Genomic DNA, 17987 nt, shown 5'->3' on the forward strand with positions numbered 1-17987 from the left:
TTCTTTCTTTCTTTCTTTCTTTCTTTCTTTCTTTCTTTCTTTCTTTCTTTCTTTTTTCTCTCTCTCTTTCTTTCCTTATTTCTTTCTTTCTTTCTTCCCTTCTTTATTTCTTCCCTTCTTTCTTTCTTTCTTTCTTTCTTTCTTTGTTTCTTTCTTTCTTTTTTTCTTTCTTTCTTTCTTTCTTTTCTTCTTTCTTTCTTTCTTTCCCCGCAAGTGATTGCGTGCATCGAAGCCTCTAAATGCCGATGTCGTCAGCTCGTGCAGACTTATGCAAAACAGCTCCGTCGGCAAAGAGACGGACGCGGTCATGCGCAGACTGCCAGCGAAAGTAACAAAGGAAAAAAAAAAACAGCCGCTAGGATACTGCTCTCCCGCTCACCGATGAGGCCCCTGCGCTCAGAATACACACACTGGGCGATGTGTCTGCCACCCATCATTGTCGCCGTGAATGCCGAACACATGTGCGCAGCTGCGCTCGTCTCTTCATTGAACATGGCCGCGGATCCGGGCGTGCTTTGCTGCAAATAATCGTGTGCTCACTGGTGTGCCCTGTGAGGGAAAACTGTCTCTTGCTCGGATTCGCCCGCATTCATCGCGCGACGGTAAGCTGTATACTGGTACTCATTTGCGTGAACTGCTTACGCTGCGATTTAGTGCTACACATTCAAAACGAGGCGCCAAGAAAGGCCGAATATACTGCACCGCCTACTACTCAAGACTTTGCCGGTAATTTCGAAATGAAAATAAAGTACCAAGGAAGTCAAAGTATCATCCCTGTTGTGGGTATGAGAGTCGATTTGTCCAATAGGCGACCGAACGAAACAAAACTTAAACCAAGTCCATGTGATATACTGGCAAGCATCACAAGTACAACAAGATAACGGCCGCGGGTGTCACATCTTTAGGTTATCCGCTGCATGTTGCAGGAGCTGTTTGACCGCTCGCTGGCTCAGTAGTAGTCGTGTCCGCCCTTGAACTCACTGGCCTGGCACAAGCTCAATTTTAGCGCCTGTTTCTCGCTGCCAACGTTTGTGCATGCTTCAATTTCGCCGCTCGCTTACCCAACTGCATGAGCGTATGACCGCGATGGGGCACGGCTGGAGTTAGGCACGTGAACGTAGCTGTCGCGCCTCTTTCTAATTAGGCCGGCTGCACCTCATTGTAGAAGGCTATAGTGGTAAGAGTTATGCTATTACGAATGCTGTTGACCAAAGATGCTGGAGGTAAAATTCGCAGCGCGCACACACGTACATACACAAGCGTCAAACTTTCGCTCCACTCCATACATACATACATACATACATACATACATACATACATACATACATACATACATACATATATACATACGTACGTCCGTACATACATACGTACGTCCGTACATACATACGTACGTCCGTACATACATACATACGTACATACATACATACATACATACATACATACATACATACATACATACATACATACATACATACATACATACATACATACATATATACATACATACATATATACATACATACTGCCATTCACTGACACATTGGTTGGTAAATTCTCTCCAGAGCCCTACAGTTTAGTGACCCGGAATCAGGTCCCAGGCCTTGCCTAGATGCTTGGGTCGGTCCAAACAAATATTATTTGGTCGGCGCGAGCTCTAAGCTGTGCAGGTCATCGGCTCACCTGACCGAGAGAACAACATGCGCATACATACGCATTGGCACTCACTCGTTCACTAAATAAATAATTAGTCATTAATAATTCGCTCTCAATACCGCGGTCATGTGCATGTTGAGCAACGTTCACCTATCAGTCACACACGTACTGATGTACTGGACTAGAAAACTATATAGGTCGAGCTTATCCTTCGGTGCCGCTCAGAAGAGGTGGCCGCTTCACACTGCGCACTCCTCTCTATATAGGACACGCTATCCGGCGTGTGCTGTAACCGCGACGCACTGACAGCCTTCTGGAAAGCGCGCTCATTTGTTTATATTTATTCATCATTCTCTCAGACGCTCCTGTTTTTCCCTAGGCCCGAAGCCGTCAGTTTCGCCAGCCACTCTGGCGTCGCTAAGCCAGACTGGCGAAGGCCTGCGCCACAAACACGGTTACTGCATTTAGCCTCTTCCCCTTCACGTTTGAGCTTCCCTTTTCTCGCTTCTTCTTCTATCATCTTAGCAATTTCTATCTCACGCATTCGTGCTCTCGCCGCTTCTCACCTTCAGTGTGCTTGTCTGTTTCCAAGCGCTTCGTGGTTTCCACTAAAGACGTTTTCTAAAAGCGGCACACGTCGCCTTCGTGTTCACTCGCTGTTTGGCCTCGTTATTCACGAGATGCCTGGGTTATTCGCTAGAACTCGAACAGCACCGTAGTATGCGCACAGTAAGGTTTTGGCCACCTGGCGCTTGTTTTCTGAGCACATCCCTAGGGCTTGGACTCCTAGCTATACTGCGTACCGGGCACTTCGTTCTAAAGTGTCAATCATTCCTTGCTGAATGTGGTCAATCAATGATTGAGTGTGGGGTTTAACGTCCCAAAACCACCATATGATTATGAGAGACGCCGTAGTAAAGGGCTCCGGAAATTTCGACCACCTGGGGTTCTTTAACGTGCACCAAAATCTGAGCACACGGGCCTACAACATTTCCGCCTCCATCGGAAATGCAGCCGCCGAAGGTGGTCAATCAATGCTCAATAAGAACGGTTCACCGTGTGACGCCCATACTTCAGGACCGAATGAGAAAGAATGCCCGAGTTGAAGAGTTGCAGTGGAAAGTCGTTCTTTCACTTGACGAGAGAGAGAGAGAGAGAGAGAGAGAGAGAGAGAGAGAGAGAGAGAGAGAATGGGAGAGAGAGATGGCCAACACGGAGGAGTTCGTGAGTGCCAGAGTTGGTTCGGTAAGCGTTGTCCTTACTGATCTCCCCTTTCCCGGCTTGCTTTCACTTCACTGGGTTCGCTGCACAAGGACAGGACGTTCTCGAATGCGCGGCGCCTGACTCGTGGCGTGATAAGCATGCAATCGGTAAAGCAAGCGGCCGGTTGCCGGCATCTGGTAGGCAGATTTCTTCCTTGTCATAGCGTGTAACGCATAATCATTCAGACCCAATTGAACCCCCTCCCCGTTTCTAGCCCGAACACAAAAGGGGACAGTACAGTGCCCGAGAGAAGGCATTGCGACAGAAGGCGACAAAAGCACTGTTGGCAATTCCTACGCGACACGGACTTGAACAAGCGGCTGTAACAGCAATGTCACACACCACAAAAGACAAGACTGGACTATCACTGAGTGTGCTCGCGTGTGCTGCCTAATGTGCTGTGTTTATCTCTCTTCCCTCTCTCCTCTGTCTTTCATCTCCCCCATCCCCCTCCCGTGCGCAAGGTAGCAAACCGGCTGCCTATAGGCTGGTTAACCTCTCTGCCGTTCTTTTCCTCCTATTTTCCTTCCTTCTCCCCCCCCCCCCTCCTTTCACCTGCAAGGTTCACGCCATCGGTCGACGCTCGCTTGTATAAGCAGTACGCGAATCTATCTTTTTGGGGCTGGAGAAGCTTGCCTGGAGGCTGATTCAGATTTACCATGAGAACAATGGCGCAAGACAGCCTTGTCGCATGGTTTGCCTGCATTGCTCGCGCGAGCGGTAGCCCGAATGCTCTCACGTGACTGGTGTCAGGATATTGATAACACAGGCGCGGCTACAGCAGTGGTACTGTACTCCGGCGTCACCTTCGCCGCCAAGACGGCATCTTTATCTTTATTTGACCACCGACTCGGAGGGAACGCAACAGCCTCATGAAGTAACACCTGAGCAACAGCTGTACCATTGTTTTTTTTTTTAATATGAAGCATTCTGCATTTTTGTTATTATATATCCTCAAAGTTTCCGTATGGAACTTGAGATGAGGGGTGGGCGGCATAAAGAAGGCGGTATCAAAATTAATGTCTAAGATACAGCTGAGTCTGCTTCTTGGATGGCAGTCTTGAAGCGCGCAGAATCGCGGTAACTGCTACCTCTTGCGGAAGGCCATTCCAGTCTCGGGCGGTGCGCAAGAAGAACGACTGCTTAAATCACGTGGTGTGAGCACGTGGCGAAGTCACAGCGTTTGGATGAGTTGTGAGATAACCTCGATGGACTGGCTGGATGAGCTGGTTGTCACGGCTGGCCGAATGAAAGAATTCGTGGACAAGACAGAGGCGTGCGATACGACGACGAAGAGCGAGGGTAGGAAGTTTCAGGTGGATTTTTTAGGACGGGGATGCTGGAGTAGCGGGAGTAATCTGAAGCAATGAATCTGGCTGCTCGGTTATCGACAGACCAAGTGAGGTGCAATTTCAGACGAAGTGGTAAAGTCGGCATTAAAAAAAAAATGTTTTTTTTTTCGGAGTTGAAATTCGGTACTGAAATCTCAAGTTATGCAAAACAGAACAAGACGTAATAGAAAACTGTGAGCAAGGTGACGTGTACACCGGAACAATAATTCAGCAAAATGTTGATAGTTCGTGCGCAAGCTTACGTCATTTACTCCCGTATAGCCGGCGCTAACTAATATTGGTCTCTTCTTTTTTTTTTTTGCTTTCTTTAAGCGTCAAAAAGTAATAATAATACATGTTTCCCTGAAGAAAATTCAGTGCAAATCTTTTTTTTTTCGTCGTGTTTGTGCTTTTCCTTCGTTTTCTGTGATGAATTTTTGAGTGTTTGTTTCTTGATCCATCAAACGCACTGCTCGCGAACTGGCCGTGCATTGCAAGCGTGCTCTGTCCTTACTACTGCACGATTCGAAAACCGCTTTATACCTCGAGGAGGAGGAGTAAACTTCATTCAGCCAAGAAATACATCAATTAATGCAGGCAGTTGTGGTCGGGCCCTCAGAACACTGCAGGGCTCTGCTGGCACGAGCGGCTCGCTGGGCCTGGTCAAGCAAAGCTATTTGGCCCTGCTCGCATGGCCTCGCTTTCCCGAGTTAGTTTCAACGCGCACTCATATAGGACACATCAAAGTGCGGAATTCCCGTTGGCCTATACAATGAGGTGTCACATCGGACACCGCATCACTCAAAAGAATATTGCCTGAGAAAGCTCGTAGTTGTCAAGAAGCGACAGAGGTTGATTGATTGATATGAGGGGTTTAACGTCCCAAAACCACCATATGACTATGAGAGACGCCGTAGTGAAAGGCTCCGGAAATTTCAACCACCTGGGGTTCTTTAACGTGCACCCAAATCTTAGCACACGGGCCTACGACATTTCCGCCTGCATCGGAAATGCAGCCGCTGCAGCCGGGATTCGATCCCTCGACCTGCGGGTCAGCATCCGAGTACCATAGCCACTAGACCACCGCGGCGGGGCGAGGTGCGACTTATAGAAATGCAAAAAAAAAAAGGCAGGGAAGTTAATCAGATTGCACCCGGTTTGCTATCCTGCGTGGATGGATGGGAAAGGGGAAGAAAAAAATAAAGGAATGAAGAATGAAAGGGACGACTAATGCGTTCGAGGGCATAGCAGCGTTCACCGCACATATCCAGAAGCTTTCAAACCGCAAACTGTTACAGATTACGCTTCGACTTCGAGTGCCTTATATTCCTTGATTGCAGTACGTGACGTTAATGAAGACTTGCAATGACTGGCTTCTAGGTGTCCGGGACTTTCAGCGCGGTCGTCTGATGCTGATGCGGTCGTCATTCCGGTGAGGAATGCGTGTTGAGCTTAACAATGACCTCGACGCAGCGATGACACGTTGGTCTTCAACAAGCAAGTGATTATACGAATATTGTGCCAGCTCTCCACGAGTGCCCAATGGTGGTAATGAGGTCCAAGCGGCATCCGCCAAAGCCTTGAATCTCGCGCGATCTGGTTGGTGAATCTCGATTTGATTCGTGCGAAAGAAAGACAGGAGCGACGACGCAACAATGCATGGTTGATTCCTACCCGGGTGTCGCGATATGCCGGCCGTGGTGGTCGCATTTCGATGAAGGCCCGTGTGCTTAGATTTGGGTGGTCGAAATTTCCGGGTCCTCCACTACGGCGTATTTCGTAACCAGATCGTGGTACGTGAAACCTCAGCAATTAATAAATTTGCTTGTGCTGTAGCTCGTATTAAAGCTAATACTCTTTTCCGACACGTGTGCTACTGTATGCCAGATAGCGGTGCCACGTGGGAATGCCGGCTTCGGTCACGCTCCGATGTGCAATAAGAAAACAAAAGAGGGAAAGGAGCATTCTGAGATAAGCAAAGCCATATCAATACCACGGCCCCTGGATGGAAGAACGTACGGGTGCGCTTTTCCATCTAGCGGAGTGACAATACAGACATTAAACCACTTGGCGAGAAGTTCACCAGCCGGGACAGTTCCCAATGCCGAGAATATAAGCATTCTTCCGTGACTGCTCTTCGCACCGTACACATGTAGTCCACACGCTGCGCCTGTAACTCTCAGTTCATAAAATCTCCGAGGCGTTGTGGCAGATAAGCCGTCCTTTTCCTTATCTTGGCGGCTGATCTTTCGAGGGGGCACCTTGCAGCTGACGGCGCGAGGAGAGGAGCGGCGTGATGGACTCGCCGCGAAGCTGGGCAGTGGCGGCGGCCTGCTGCTGGATCAACGTGTTCACTTTCGCCCTGATCCGCTCGGCTGCCGTGGTGTACGTGGCGCTTCTGCGCACCTTTCCGGTCACCAGGGAACAGGCGTCCTGGCCCGTCAACCTGTCCGTCGTGTGCTACTTCCTCACAGGTGCGCGGTGTACTGTATCGTGTGGGCTTTGAAAGCAGCAGTAGACGGCGCGAAAAAAAAAGAAGAAAAAGTAAAGTGAACTGTAAGATGATGATGATTAACGTACCGTGGCGCCATCTGCCAATATCCAGAATTATTACTCGATATTTCTTTTTTAATGTTTTATTTCAATACGCAGAAAACTCGAACAGTATGAATTATGGAGGGATACAGGCTAACAACTACCACCCCAAGGGCTACAACGGCTGCTTGTTATCTTTTAGAAGGGGATTAACTGAGCAAATCGCTGGGTATATCGAGGCACACAGCGGCACATCGTTTTGACATGTGTAGACTTGATAAGGGCGATTGACGGGATTCATACGATAAGTCCGCTTCTCGGTATCGCAGATGGATACACGTGCATTTATTTTGTGACATATCGCAGGGCTGAAATGCATTGACGCAAGCGCGTCTTGCAATGCGTCTTGCGTTTCTTCCTGTGTGAATTTAGGATGCGCGGTTGTTTGGCAGTGCGTATACACGTTGTCTGTGGGCTGCAACTTTTCTAAGCCTGCAGGAAGGCACAACAGAATAGCTCGGCAAATGCCGACAATAGTTTGGTAAGGCTGTACGAACAGGTCCTCTTAGTGCGCATGACATAAACTGCTGCAAGTTATAAAGTTTATGCGTTCGATTACTGGCATGTGCGAGAAACAAAGACGTCCTCGCCATTTCTATCAATGTTCGCCACGTGCGTAGAAACGAAAGACGGGAGAAATGCGTAATGGAACTAATTTCAGGCGCAGAACTCATTTCGGCCGCTCGATGCGCGTTGAGGTCACGGCTCAGAACGGACAGCTACGGGCTTTATGTCATCGCTATGTTGACGACACTCGCATATCTGCCCGTTCTCTGGGTCACGTCGCTTCCTGTTGTTCACGCAAACCGTCGCGGTCTTCGAGGTTCTGCATCGCAGGGCTCCGCCGTCACGAAAGCATCGAATCCTTTAATGTAGCATCGCAACGTACCTCCAGTGGTTCCTATAGTAAATGATGCGCCAGATACTTCATGGCTGCAGAACAGTATTCAATCAGGATGTAAGAAAGTAGGCGTGCAGGCACGTGAACACAAGAGGAGGAATCAAGACGTCACAAGCGCTGCAAAAGGCGCACTATTCCGCTGCACGAGACGGAAAAAGTATGCACAAACCTTATCCGCACATACGCAGACATGCAGCGCTACCTGTCGATCCGGTGTGCATGAGTGTACTAAAGTTCTATTCTTGGTACTGTCAGATTACGCCATCTTATCAAATTACGTCATTCGTCAACTCTCATTGGCCTGTTGTGGCTTAAGATGCCGCTTTTTGTGATAGCAGCTTAAAATGCCGCAATAACAAAATTTCACAAGATGGCGGAATCGCACAGGTAGGTGGCGCTGCATGCCTACGCATGCGCAGGTAAGATTTTTTTGTGTCTTCGTTCGCTGCCCTGTAGTGCACCTTTTCAGTTTGCGTTTGTGGCGCCTTGATCTCTTCTCTTGCATCCGTGTCTCCTTTTATGATGAATCCGCACCCACTAGATCAACTTGCTGACGTCATCACAGTATCGAATTCGCGAAGGCATTGCTATAGTCTCTTATTCAGCGACGCTCTCCGGCAACAGACGTTGCGCGTGCAAACACCCTGGCATTGGGATTTCATCGTAACACGAGCCTTTTATGTAACTTCAGCTAGACTGCACAGAGCACTAACGATGCCGTGCCGCATTGCAGTGCTGAAAGATGGATTCTTGAATGCTAACCAGTGCCGAAGTCGCGTTTTGAGGAAGTTTCGTCTTACGATTACCCTGTCTCGAGCTCGTGAAACGGACATCTCTATACCCTTGAGAAAAGTAAATAAGCCTGAAACATTATGACAATCGGACTTGTTACTGGCGCAAGGCCATATCAAACGCACATTACAACGATGCATGGTATATATCACATTAAACAATAATGCGTCGTCACTTATCGTTACGAAAATTTGTTCGATTTAGCATTCGAAGAAGAGAACTTGACGAAAGCTTTTTTTTAGATAATTAATGAATTTATTGTTTCATTGAGGCTTCATGCGTCTCTATCATACCGCGCATCTAGGGATTACCCGTGAGACTTTTTAAAGTACAGAACAGCTTACAAAGGTGACGGCTGCACTTCTGACGTGATATTGAGCAGTTAGAAAGGTGTTGTAATGTAACAAGAATCGACGTTGCGTGATCGAAAAATCGGTAGAATATTGAACTCGGTAGAAATGTAAATTTAAGTTCGTGTGAAGTCCTAAACAAACACTACAAAAATTATAGGAATGTATGTGCAGGGTTCCACATCAGAGGAGGGGGACGAAACTTCATAGTAGCAACCCCCCATCCTAATAAATAAATTTATGGCGCGAATCTCCCCCCCCCCGTCCCCCCTCCCCTCCGTGCGCATGTTTATGACGAAGATACACGGCAGAACTTGCACTCTGCGCCTTCTTGAGTGCCAACACATACACGAGAATTGAATAACAAACCCGAAACCGCGAATTACCTTGAAATTATCAGGTACATAACTTAGGTAGATACATATGTATGAATGCACATATATAGATAGACGTGACATAGAAAAGCGCGTGAAGTGTGTCGACCGTACACTGTATGCTATTGTCACGACAATATCACAAGGTATGGGCACGTCTTGGCATTGCTGGGGGACGTATGATTTCTTTGGGAATGTATACCTATTCTCCTCATCGTTTCGTTGGGACAGGTCCTATCGCGGGAGTGCTCGCGAGGTACATCCCGATATGGAAGCTGACGGTGCTGGGATGCCTCGGCGGATCGCTGGCCGTGTGCGTCTGCTACTTCGCACAGTCGATGCTCTTTCTGGACGTCTTCCTCGGCGTCACGCACGGTGAGCAGCCTTGTTTCTTCGGCCGTTAAATCGGCCTACCCCTCACCCCTACCCCTACCGAAAGATCTCACTTGTCGAGGGTACTTCCCCACCTTTATATACATATATATATCCTGGGGCCGCCATGATATCGGCGCTTATCAAGTGCACGAAAGAAATAGACATGGAAAAACGATGCAGTTATATCGATCCCTCAGCCATATGTAAGTATACAGATGTCATCGAGAATACCAATTTGTCGGAGAGTCAGCGCGGTGAAGTACTGCAGCTTGTCTCGATCTGTTCATGTCCAAAATCGCAGTGGAAGCTGCTAATGTTACAACATAGCGTTCGTTGACATCACGTGAACTTTCCCTATACACAGGGCTCTTATGAAAGCAAACACCCCGAATAAATGTGTGCCACCGCACTCACTTGCTCTTCTTGTTGTCTGAAATGCAGGAACTTGCATCGGCCTGCTTGCTCTGTTCAGCGTCGTGATAAACCAGCACTTTCACAAGTACCGTGCCATGGCGTCCGGCATCAGCAATGCTGGCTTCACTATCGGCGGTCTCATCTTCCCTCCGGTCATCCAGTTGCTTGCGGACCACTACGGCATTCGCGGCGCTCTCCTACTCGTCGGCGCCCTCATGCTCAACTCGGTGGCCGGGGCTTTTCTACAGCGCGAACCGCCGAAGACGCAACCGGAAACACCTTCGGCACTCAAGCGTGGTAAAGCCGAAAGCACCGGTGACATGGTTCAGGACCCGGAAGAAGGAGACGCTATGATAAAAATGTCAGAGAAATCGGGAGATGCCAGCTTTCGGAGAAGCGTCTCAGCGTTTGACGATGGTGAGTGTTCCGATATAAAACACGGAACTCAAGAAGCTGTCGAAGGTGACGCAGTTTATCTCCAAATGAAGAGTTCAGAGAAGAAGGACCAGGACGTAAACAGTGATGAAGAAGGCGACGAGAATGCCAAGTTGCGAGCGCTGGATGCCCAAGGTCACGGTCATCCAAAAGTTGTTCGGAACCATACGCCAGTAGTCAAAGTGAAGACATCGAGTCGCGAGAGGAGTCCACTGCTATCATTCCTACTGTTTCCGGTATTCTATCTCATCTCGTTTTCGTTGGCCATAATACTCTTTAACATGAGCACATACATGACCGTTATTGTCGACTTTGCTGTGGACCGTGGCGTGTCCAAGTGGAACGCCGTGTACCTGATATTCGCCTACGCCGTGGCTGACCTGCTGGCCAGACTGGGCTCTGGCTGGATTACGGATCGAAAGTACCTGCTCAAGAGTACCATGATGGGCTCTCACTTTGTGATGTGGGGTGCGTCGCTCTACATGATGCCTCTGTGCAGCCAGTACTACTGTCAGGTTGCCCTGTCCGTACTGTCGGGCTGGTGCAACGGCTCGACGCTAATACTCATCGGGGTGCTCTTCATGGAATTGGTGGGCATCGACAAGCTCGGAGTCTGCTTCGGCGTCGCGACGACGTTCGCCGGACTCTTGGGCCTCTCGAGGCCATCGCTTATAGGTGAGCGAAATCAGCTTCTGCCTTTGCGCTGCTCGCAGAACTTATATCTTGTGTGCTGACGGCATACGTACGGTAGATGAAAATATCGAAAGTAAACCCAAGTTAACGCCCTCTAGATATTAGAAGGCGCGCGCATTCGGAGCATGATTTGGAGCATTTGGAGCTGTGATATCACTCTAGAAGACTAGCTCGGAGGTCATTGAAAATAATTCTCTGCAATAAACATTGATGGGTAGCTAAATAAGCCATTGAACTGAAATTGAATAAAGACAATGCTGATGTTATAACAATAGATATAGTTACTCAGAAGTAGGCAACAATAGACATTATCCACGCAACACTAACCAATGCAGATTATGATGGGTTTTCCTGCAAGCACATCAGTTGCATTGGGTCAGCAATTGTCGACGCTGTCACACGCAGTTACAGGGAATGAATTGAGTGAAAGAGGCCGAAGACAATCGTGTTTAAGTAAAAAAAAATTGGACTATGTGATCCGCCCGACTATCGGCCGATCCCCCTGAGTGGGTAAGTGCCAATCATGCCAGGAACATCATAATCATCATGAAAAGGAAGGTATCGTATACGCATACGCCAGCCCATAGAACTACATTGATACGGGCACTCTGCGGTGCATCTTCAATACCACGGACGTCAGCAGGGAAGTGTAAAAGCCACAGCAGCACTAGCCGTCTACCCAAGCTACACCACCACAACCCCCTTCCCCAACCACGATGGAACACGTTTTTTTTTTTTTTTGCGCTCCCCAAGACGGAATCCTGCCACTGCCCATGGTTAAGAAAGAAAGCACAGTGGCCCTGTATTACGTAAGGTATAGTACACGAGCACATATGTCACGACTCACAACCATGCGATTTATTGATGTCCATTGAACACTTAAACTTGACGTGATAGACACCTGCTTTTTTAGTTTAGTGTTGAACTTGTTGATTGATTCTAAACACAAAGCCCTAGCAGCAAATAATGGGCAAGCGCAGAGATAGAAACAACACATCACTCTTTATCACCCGGCGAGATCTTTATTGCGGAAAAACATAATTTGAAGTGAGATTTACACCATGCGATCATGAATTTCGAGTTTAACAATGTCAGTCATTTGGAATGATATTCGAATTGGGTTTAAAAGATAGTCTTGCTTTTGAATAAAATACGGTTTATCTGAACCTAACGGGACAATTCTTGTATTTTAATTGCTGAATTGTACGTGTCGCATTCATTTCACGTCCCTAAATTTTGCGCATTCGATGACAAACACTGGGCTAATTCTTCGTAGTGAATATCGCATGGTGAATGGGGACACCAGTAAAATGCGATGTCACTGGGCGCTAATGCCCCTGTTTGCCATGCTAAGAACATACACGAAGCCAGACTTTCAACAGCACTCATCCTGTCTCTGCAGGTTTCTACAGAGACGCCCACGGCGACTACGAAGGTCTTTTCGGCCTCATCGGCGGCGTGACGTGGGGAATGTCCCTACTGTGGCTGTGCTATTACGGGAACGAACGGTGCGCGTCACGTAAAAAGCGAGAGCGCACGTCGCGGACATGGCCAAAGATGGCGGCCATCTTCACGCCGGAAGGAAAGAGTTGAGGACGACTGTGATTCGCCAGCCTTCTTCATTCTTTTCTCTTCCTCACTCACGTTCACCCGTGAAAAACGGTGCATCATCTTCGACCGCAATGATGTCTTTGCGACGTATTTGTCGCGCTAACATTCTCATTCGATTGGTCGGTTTAGAGCGCGTAGTGGCGGCACTAAATGTACATATGAACGAGCCAAAGCAGCATGAAACATAAGAAATAAGGAAAATACAAACTGGAGGGCAGGTAAGTTAACCAGGACTGAAGCTGGTTGTTGGTTGTGTACGGTGGGAAAGTGGGGGAAAAAGAGGAGGGGGGAAATATGGGACAGAATGAGTTCGAGTACGAAGTTAGGCAAGTTGAATCGACGTCCATTCTGTAATAGTTTAACTCTCATTCCAGCAAGGACACACAGAAAGTGGATGACAGCACTGCGCACGTACTGTAGTCCACTTTCTCTGTGTAATTGTTTTGAACTAGCGTAAACCGTTGCGGTATGAAGAGTACGACTACACTGGAGATCTCGACGTAATGAAAGTTCTGAGCACTGTCACTAACGATCGCTCAGGAATTCCCTAACTTTCCCCCAAATCTGAAAATCGCATCGCTTTGTTACGACTGCGCTAGTGAAGTAGTCGCACCGAAGTAATGGATTACCAACTTGCCCGGAATGCCGCTCTCGCGGAAATCACAGCAACGATTGTGCGACCTTTTATCAACTAGCCCTTGCCAACTAGCCCACCTTTCAATAATATTGCTTTTGCGACCTCCTAGGGGGGTTGGGGGCAGTTTAGGGAGTGCTGACACCCAGGAGCGTCAACTCTCCCGCTCTCGGGCTCAGAGGGAGTGCTGCAAGATAAAAAAAGCTCCGCAGTATGAAAATATATGTGCTCCCAACGGCTTCGGCTCTTAAGAGCCGGGTAGCATGCCTGCGAATTAACACGCCAAAAAATAGTGCTAAAGCTTACTGGAAATGTTCTCATTTGTGTTGTTGAAATAAATGTTGCAATTTTTATTATAAGACTCGAACAGCTGCTGAAACCCGTTGGTAAAATATAGTTATTGTTCACTTAGCAAGAAGGCATCCCTTTCCATTTTCTCGAAAAGCACCACCTGTTCATCACCTTCCGTTTCCATAGTAAACGGGGGTCAGTGTACGGCCGTGAACGCACTGCATCCAAGAAACAAATACTCGTAATGTGGCACCGAAATGTGCTGTCAACCGTCGAAATGCTTCTCCCACGAACGATGCGAACGACCCAAACCAAAGTCAGCCACAAGCGTACTATTTCCGGAGCAACACGAAACAGTATTTTGAAGTGGTAAAAACGTGAACTTGTTGGCATGGCTCCATCGTAAACAACAGAGCGGGTACACAGAAGCAGAAAGACATTAGTACTTCGCGCTGTTATTTATTTTTTGCCCTTCTTGCTCCGTGAAACAGTGTAAACGGGCAACGTTGGGGAAGAAATGTGTACTGCTACGTCAGAGGGCTCGTTGAGGCGGGGGATTTGAAGGGCGATAACGCCGTGCGGACTACTAAAGGTGATTTTTATTAATTAGATAAAAAAAAGAATTTCTTGGGCACGAAAGTAGCACCACGAGTTTTCTGGACCGCTATTTCAAACGTCGACTTAATGATAATATTCTTTTTTTTTTCACTTACCCAAAAATTGTGCAGAACGAATTGCGAACAATGCTTGCAAGTTTTGTTCACGCAAGAAAAAAAAATAACGTGAAGAAATCTGGAAATTTATATATGTGCATTTAGTGTCCCTTCATGTCCAGTGTAGACAGACAGCGAAGTTGCCCACGTAGGACATGAATATATATATATATATATATATATATATATATATATATATATATATATATATATATATATATAGTAGAACACTGTACTTTAAAGAACCAGCGTAACCGCGAATACCGAGATGATGATGAGGACGTGGTGCTGTTCCCTTTATAACGGGTCGCCGCGTGTGTGGCGGCGTGGCAATAAAAAAAAAAACAGGAGTATAAAACCACACAGCTAAGGGAAAAAGAAAAAAAAGAGAGACAAATAAACGAATAAGGAAGATGTGAGGGATGACCTACTCTGATAACACGAGGGATGCAAGACGCCGCCCCACGGATCTGTACACAACCGAACGAAAATCACTTCAAATGATTTCCGTCGTGAGGCACTGGGGGTTCTCTGCCCCATGACCGCAAAACACACGCGAAGGCTAGAGGCGATGGGCGAGAGCAGGAAAAGGCTAGAGGAGAGGGGTGCGAACGGCTGTATTGGGCCATTGCCACCTAGAAAAATATTTGCAGGCCTGCTCATTGCCGCCGTGACGTCACCCGTTTTACCCGAGCGCGCGCGCGTACGGGAGACTGAATCTATTGCTGCCATCGTCTCCCGTCAAAAGACACAGGATTCGCGGCGAGTTTTACATGCTTAACACCTTCATTGCGTCAAAAAAGGCGCTGTATTAGGCGTTTATTATTGTAGAGCAAGAACGAAACATGGTGGAGACATGCAGTGCCACTCGAGCGATTTAGAAATATCTACAGAATGGACGCACGTACCTCCGGGTCACGACGAAAACGAATGCTGACGTCAGATTGACGGACGACACGCTACCGATTCGTTCTTCGGTTGTCCTTAGGAAACGAGAACATCGCAAGTTCGGTTCCATTGCCGCGACGATTCGCCACGCAGCATCGTCCAACCGTTCGGATTAACAGCCGTACAGACTTCGAATATTCAGTGCACAAAGCGCATCAGACATCCACGCTGCAGAAAAACACGTTCTTCTCGAGTCACGAACCACGACACGAAAACGTTCGTCAGGCTTGGCAATCCGTGTCTGTCGAGCGATGAAAGGCACGTGTATGCAGCGAAACACACCGGTCTGAACATAGTGACGTCAGAGCCCACGGCAGAAGCAGTGAGCAGGCCTGAAATTATCTAGGTGGCATTGATCGGGTGCATCTGGCTGACATCGATAAAATAGAGTAGGCGTTGACTACTCTTCTCTATAGCCCTTTCTTGCTTTCGCCCATCGCCTAGCCTTCGCGCGTGCTTTGCGGTCATAGGGAAGAAACCCATGATGTGGTGCCTCGCGATGGAAATGATATGAAGTGATCTTTCTGTTCAGCTGTGCACAAATCCGTGGGCGGCGTCTTGCATTCCTCGTGTTCACAGTATTTGCACTCAAAGGGATATGGTGTTCTGAGATAACGTGTCGCAGTTCGTGGCGCTATGCGGGCTACAAATGGGGAAGTGTCACTACAACGCTCCTGCATGCTCTGGCGCTATGAGGCAGCGGCGGCATTGATATGTGAGGTTTAACGTCCCAAAACCACCATATGATTATGAGAGACGCCGTAGTGGAGGGCTCCGAAAATTTCGACCACCTGATGTACCCAAATTGAGAACACAGGCCTACAACATTTCCGCCTCCATCGGAAAGGCAGCCGCCGAAGCCAGGATTTGATCCCGTGACCTGCGGGTCAGCAGCCGGGTACCTTAGCCACTAGACCACCGCGGCGGGGCAGCGGTGGCACATCTTCGAGTCATAAAGGATCTAGCCAGGACACACCCAGTATGGTACGTATACTTCAACGACTTCGGGCAAATATTTTTAAAATTACAACTTGAATTAGTTAATAAAACGTACATCGATGAAGATTATTTTATAGCAATAAAATATTGAGCACCTTCAAGTAATGCATTGATTTGACACATTTATCGGGAGATTTTTATGGGTGGTGCCAGAAAGTGCTGGGGCAGCTTACAACAGGATATGCCACGTACACAAACATTGCTACTCTCGCAACATGCTTTAGGTGTTCACTCAAGAAGCGAAGAATGTCAATCAAATGAAAAAAAGTCGCAGCTTTGTCGCAAAGGCGAAGCTACAGCGTACTATTTAGTACACTGCAGGCGAAGCAATGAACGCGATAGCAACAAATTGGAAGGTCGCGCGAAGAATAACAAGCAGATCAAAACGTGCCCTGCGTTTCTCACGCGCAAATGAAGCACGAAACGTACTCGCAGGTACAAACGAACGCGAATGAGCACCTCAGTTGTTACTAATTCGCTGTGTCTGAAAAGCGCGCCCTTTTCGCAAATGGAGACTGTGCAGCGAGTGTTAGCAGTGACCTTTGTGCGCCGGGTAACTACAACAGAATAGTTCCGGTGAAAGCCCAAAGCGTACGATTCCCTCCCCCCCCCCCCTATCCGCGGGACAAAGTACGCGTGGGGGTTGAGAGCGCGCGCCACCGCGTCGTGACAATCTGACGACGCTAAAGTCGCTGGATATTTGTAGGAAAGTACCGCCATTCTTTAAACCGAGCCGCAGCGCCGTGCACTCTCCCGCATCTCGGGCCGCCACGAACATCGCGCGTGTTATCAGCGTGACATAACATTCTTGATCGGAAAGTGCCGCGAGTCGGGTTATAGGGCTGGCGCCCGCACGGTGGTGGTGGTGGTTAGAAGAGGAAGCAGCTCCCAACATCTGCAGCCCGGTAGGGAGCACGGCGCAGCGCCTAGGTGGCCGTTCGGGAGATGATATAGATAAGGTTTGAGCACTCGGGAGAGGAGTGTTGGACACTTTGGAGAGGATATGGAGGAAAGTGTCGCTACCGTCTCTATTAAGAGACTGTAGACGAATGGATGGATGGATGGATGTGGCTGTACTCTTTAGATTGGGTGGCGGCTAACGCCACCTAGCCGTAATACTTAGTGAACCAACCACTAGATTTATCTTTTTTTTCTTTAAATAGTGAAGTTGAGGACTGGTACTCGACAGTGAAGGGTTTAATTTTCACTCGTGCCTTGAGTTTAGCCACCAATCAGATAACCTTCTTCTAGTTAATTCTACCCGCTTAAAGTCTATTTTGCCCTCCCTGTCCCTGTGCCATCATCCTGAACTGTAGGGTGAAGCCAACCGACGCTAATTGCGCCATCTCGCTGGTAATGCTGAAAACACGATAGTTCCCCCGAGATAGCCATCGCCAGCGGTAAGTGGTAGATATAAACAGCTTGCCGTTTCAAGGTTGAATGTTGAAGTGCTTTTTGTGGCTTAGTAGATAACGCCTTGCACACTCGCAAAAAGAGTTCAGGCGTTTGATTTCACGCGCCGGCGTCTTTTTCTGAATTTTTCTTTCTTGAGTTTGCATTCGATATATATATATATATATATATATATATATATATATATATATATATATAT

The 17987-nt window shown here is 47.9% G+C and overlaps 1 protein-coding gene across 3 annotated transcripts in view; it reads left to right on the forward strand.

Moving 5' to 3' along the window:
- Nucleotides 1-13783, forward strand: part of LOC119170249 (monocarboxylate transporter 12) — a 58036-nt gene extending 44253 nt beyond the window's left edge. Inside the window, exons 1-5 of one of the 3 annotated variants that reach the window (XM_037421361.2) lie at nt 244-602; nt 6519-6724; nt 9494-9637; nt 10079-11161; nt 12582-13783. In XM_037421361.2, the coding sequence (XP_037277258.2) occupies nt 6547-6724; nt 9494-9637; nt 10079-11161; nt 12582-12772 (1596 nt within the window). In that variant the 5' untranslated portion in view covers nt 244-602; nt 6519-6546 and the 3' untranslated portion in view covers nt 12773-13783. Of the gene's footprint in view, nt 1-243; nt 603-6266; nt 6725-9493; nt 9638-10078; nt 11162-12581 lie in introns of those variants that run through there. The other 2 variants (XM_075877716.1, XM_075877712.1) reach the window with 2 other exon arrangements.
- The last annotated feature ends 4204 nt before the right edge of the window (nt 13784-17987 follow it).

This window comes from Rhipicephalus microplus, chromosome 2 (genome assembly GCF_043290135.1).
Source record: "Rhipicephalus microplus isolate Deutch F79 chromosome 2, USDA_Rmic, whole genome shotgun sequence".
In the NCBI taxonomy this organism is placed as follows: domain Eukaryota; kingdom Metazoa; phylum Arthropoda; class Arachnida; order Ixodida; family Ixodidae; genus Rhipicephalus; species Rhipicephalus microplus.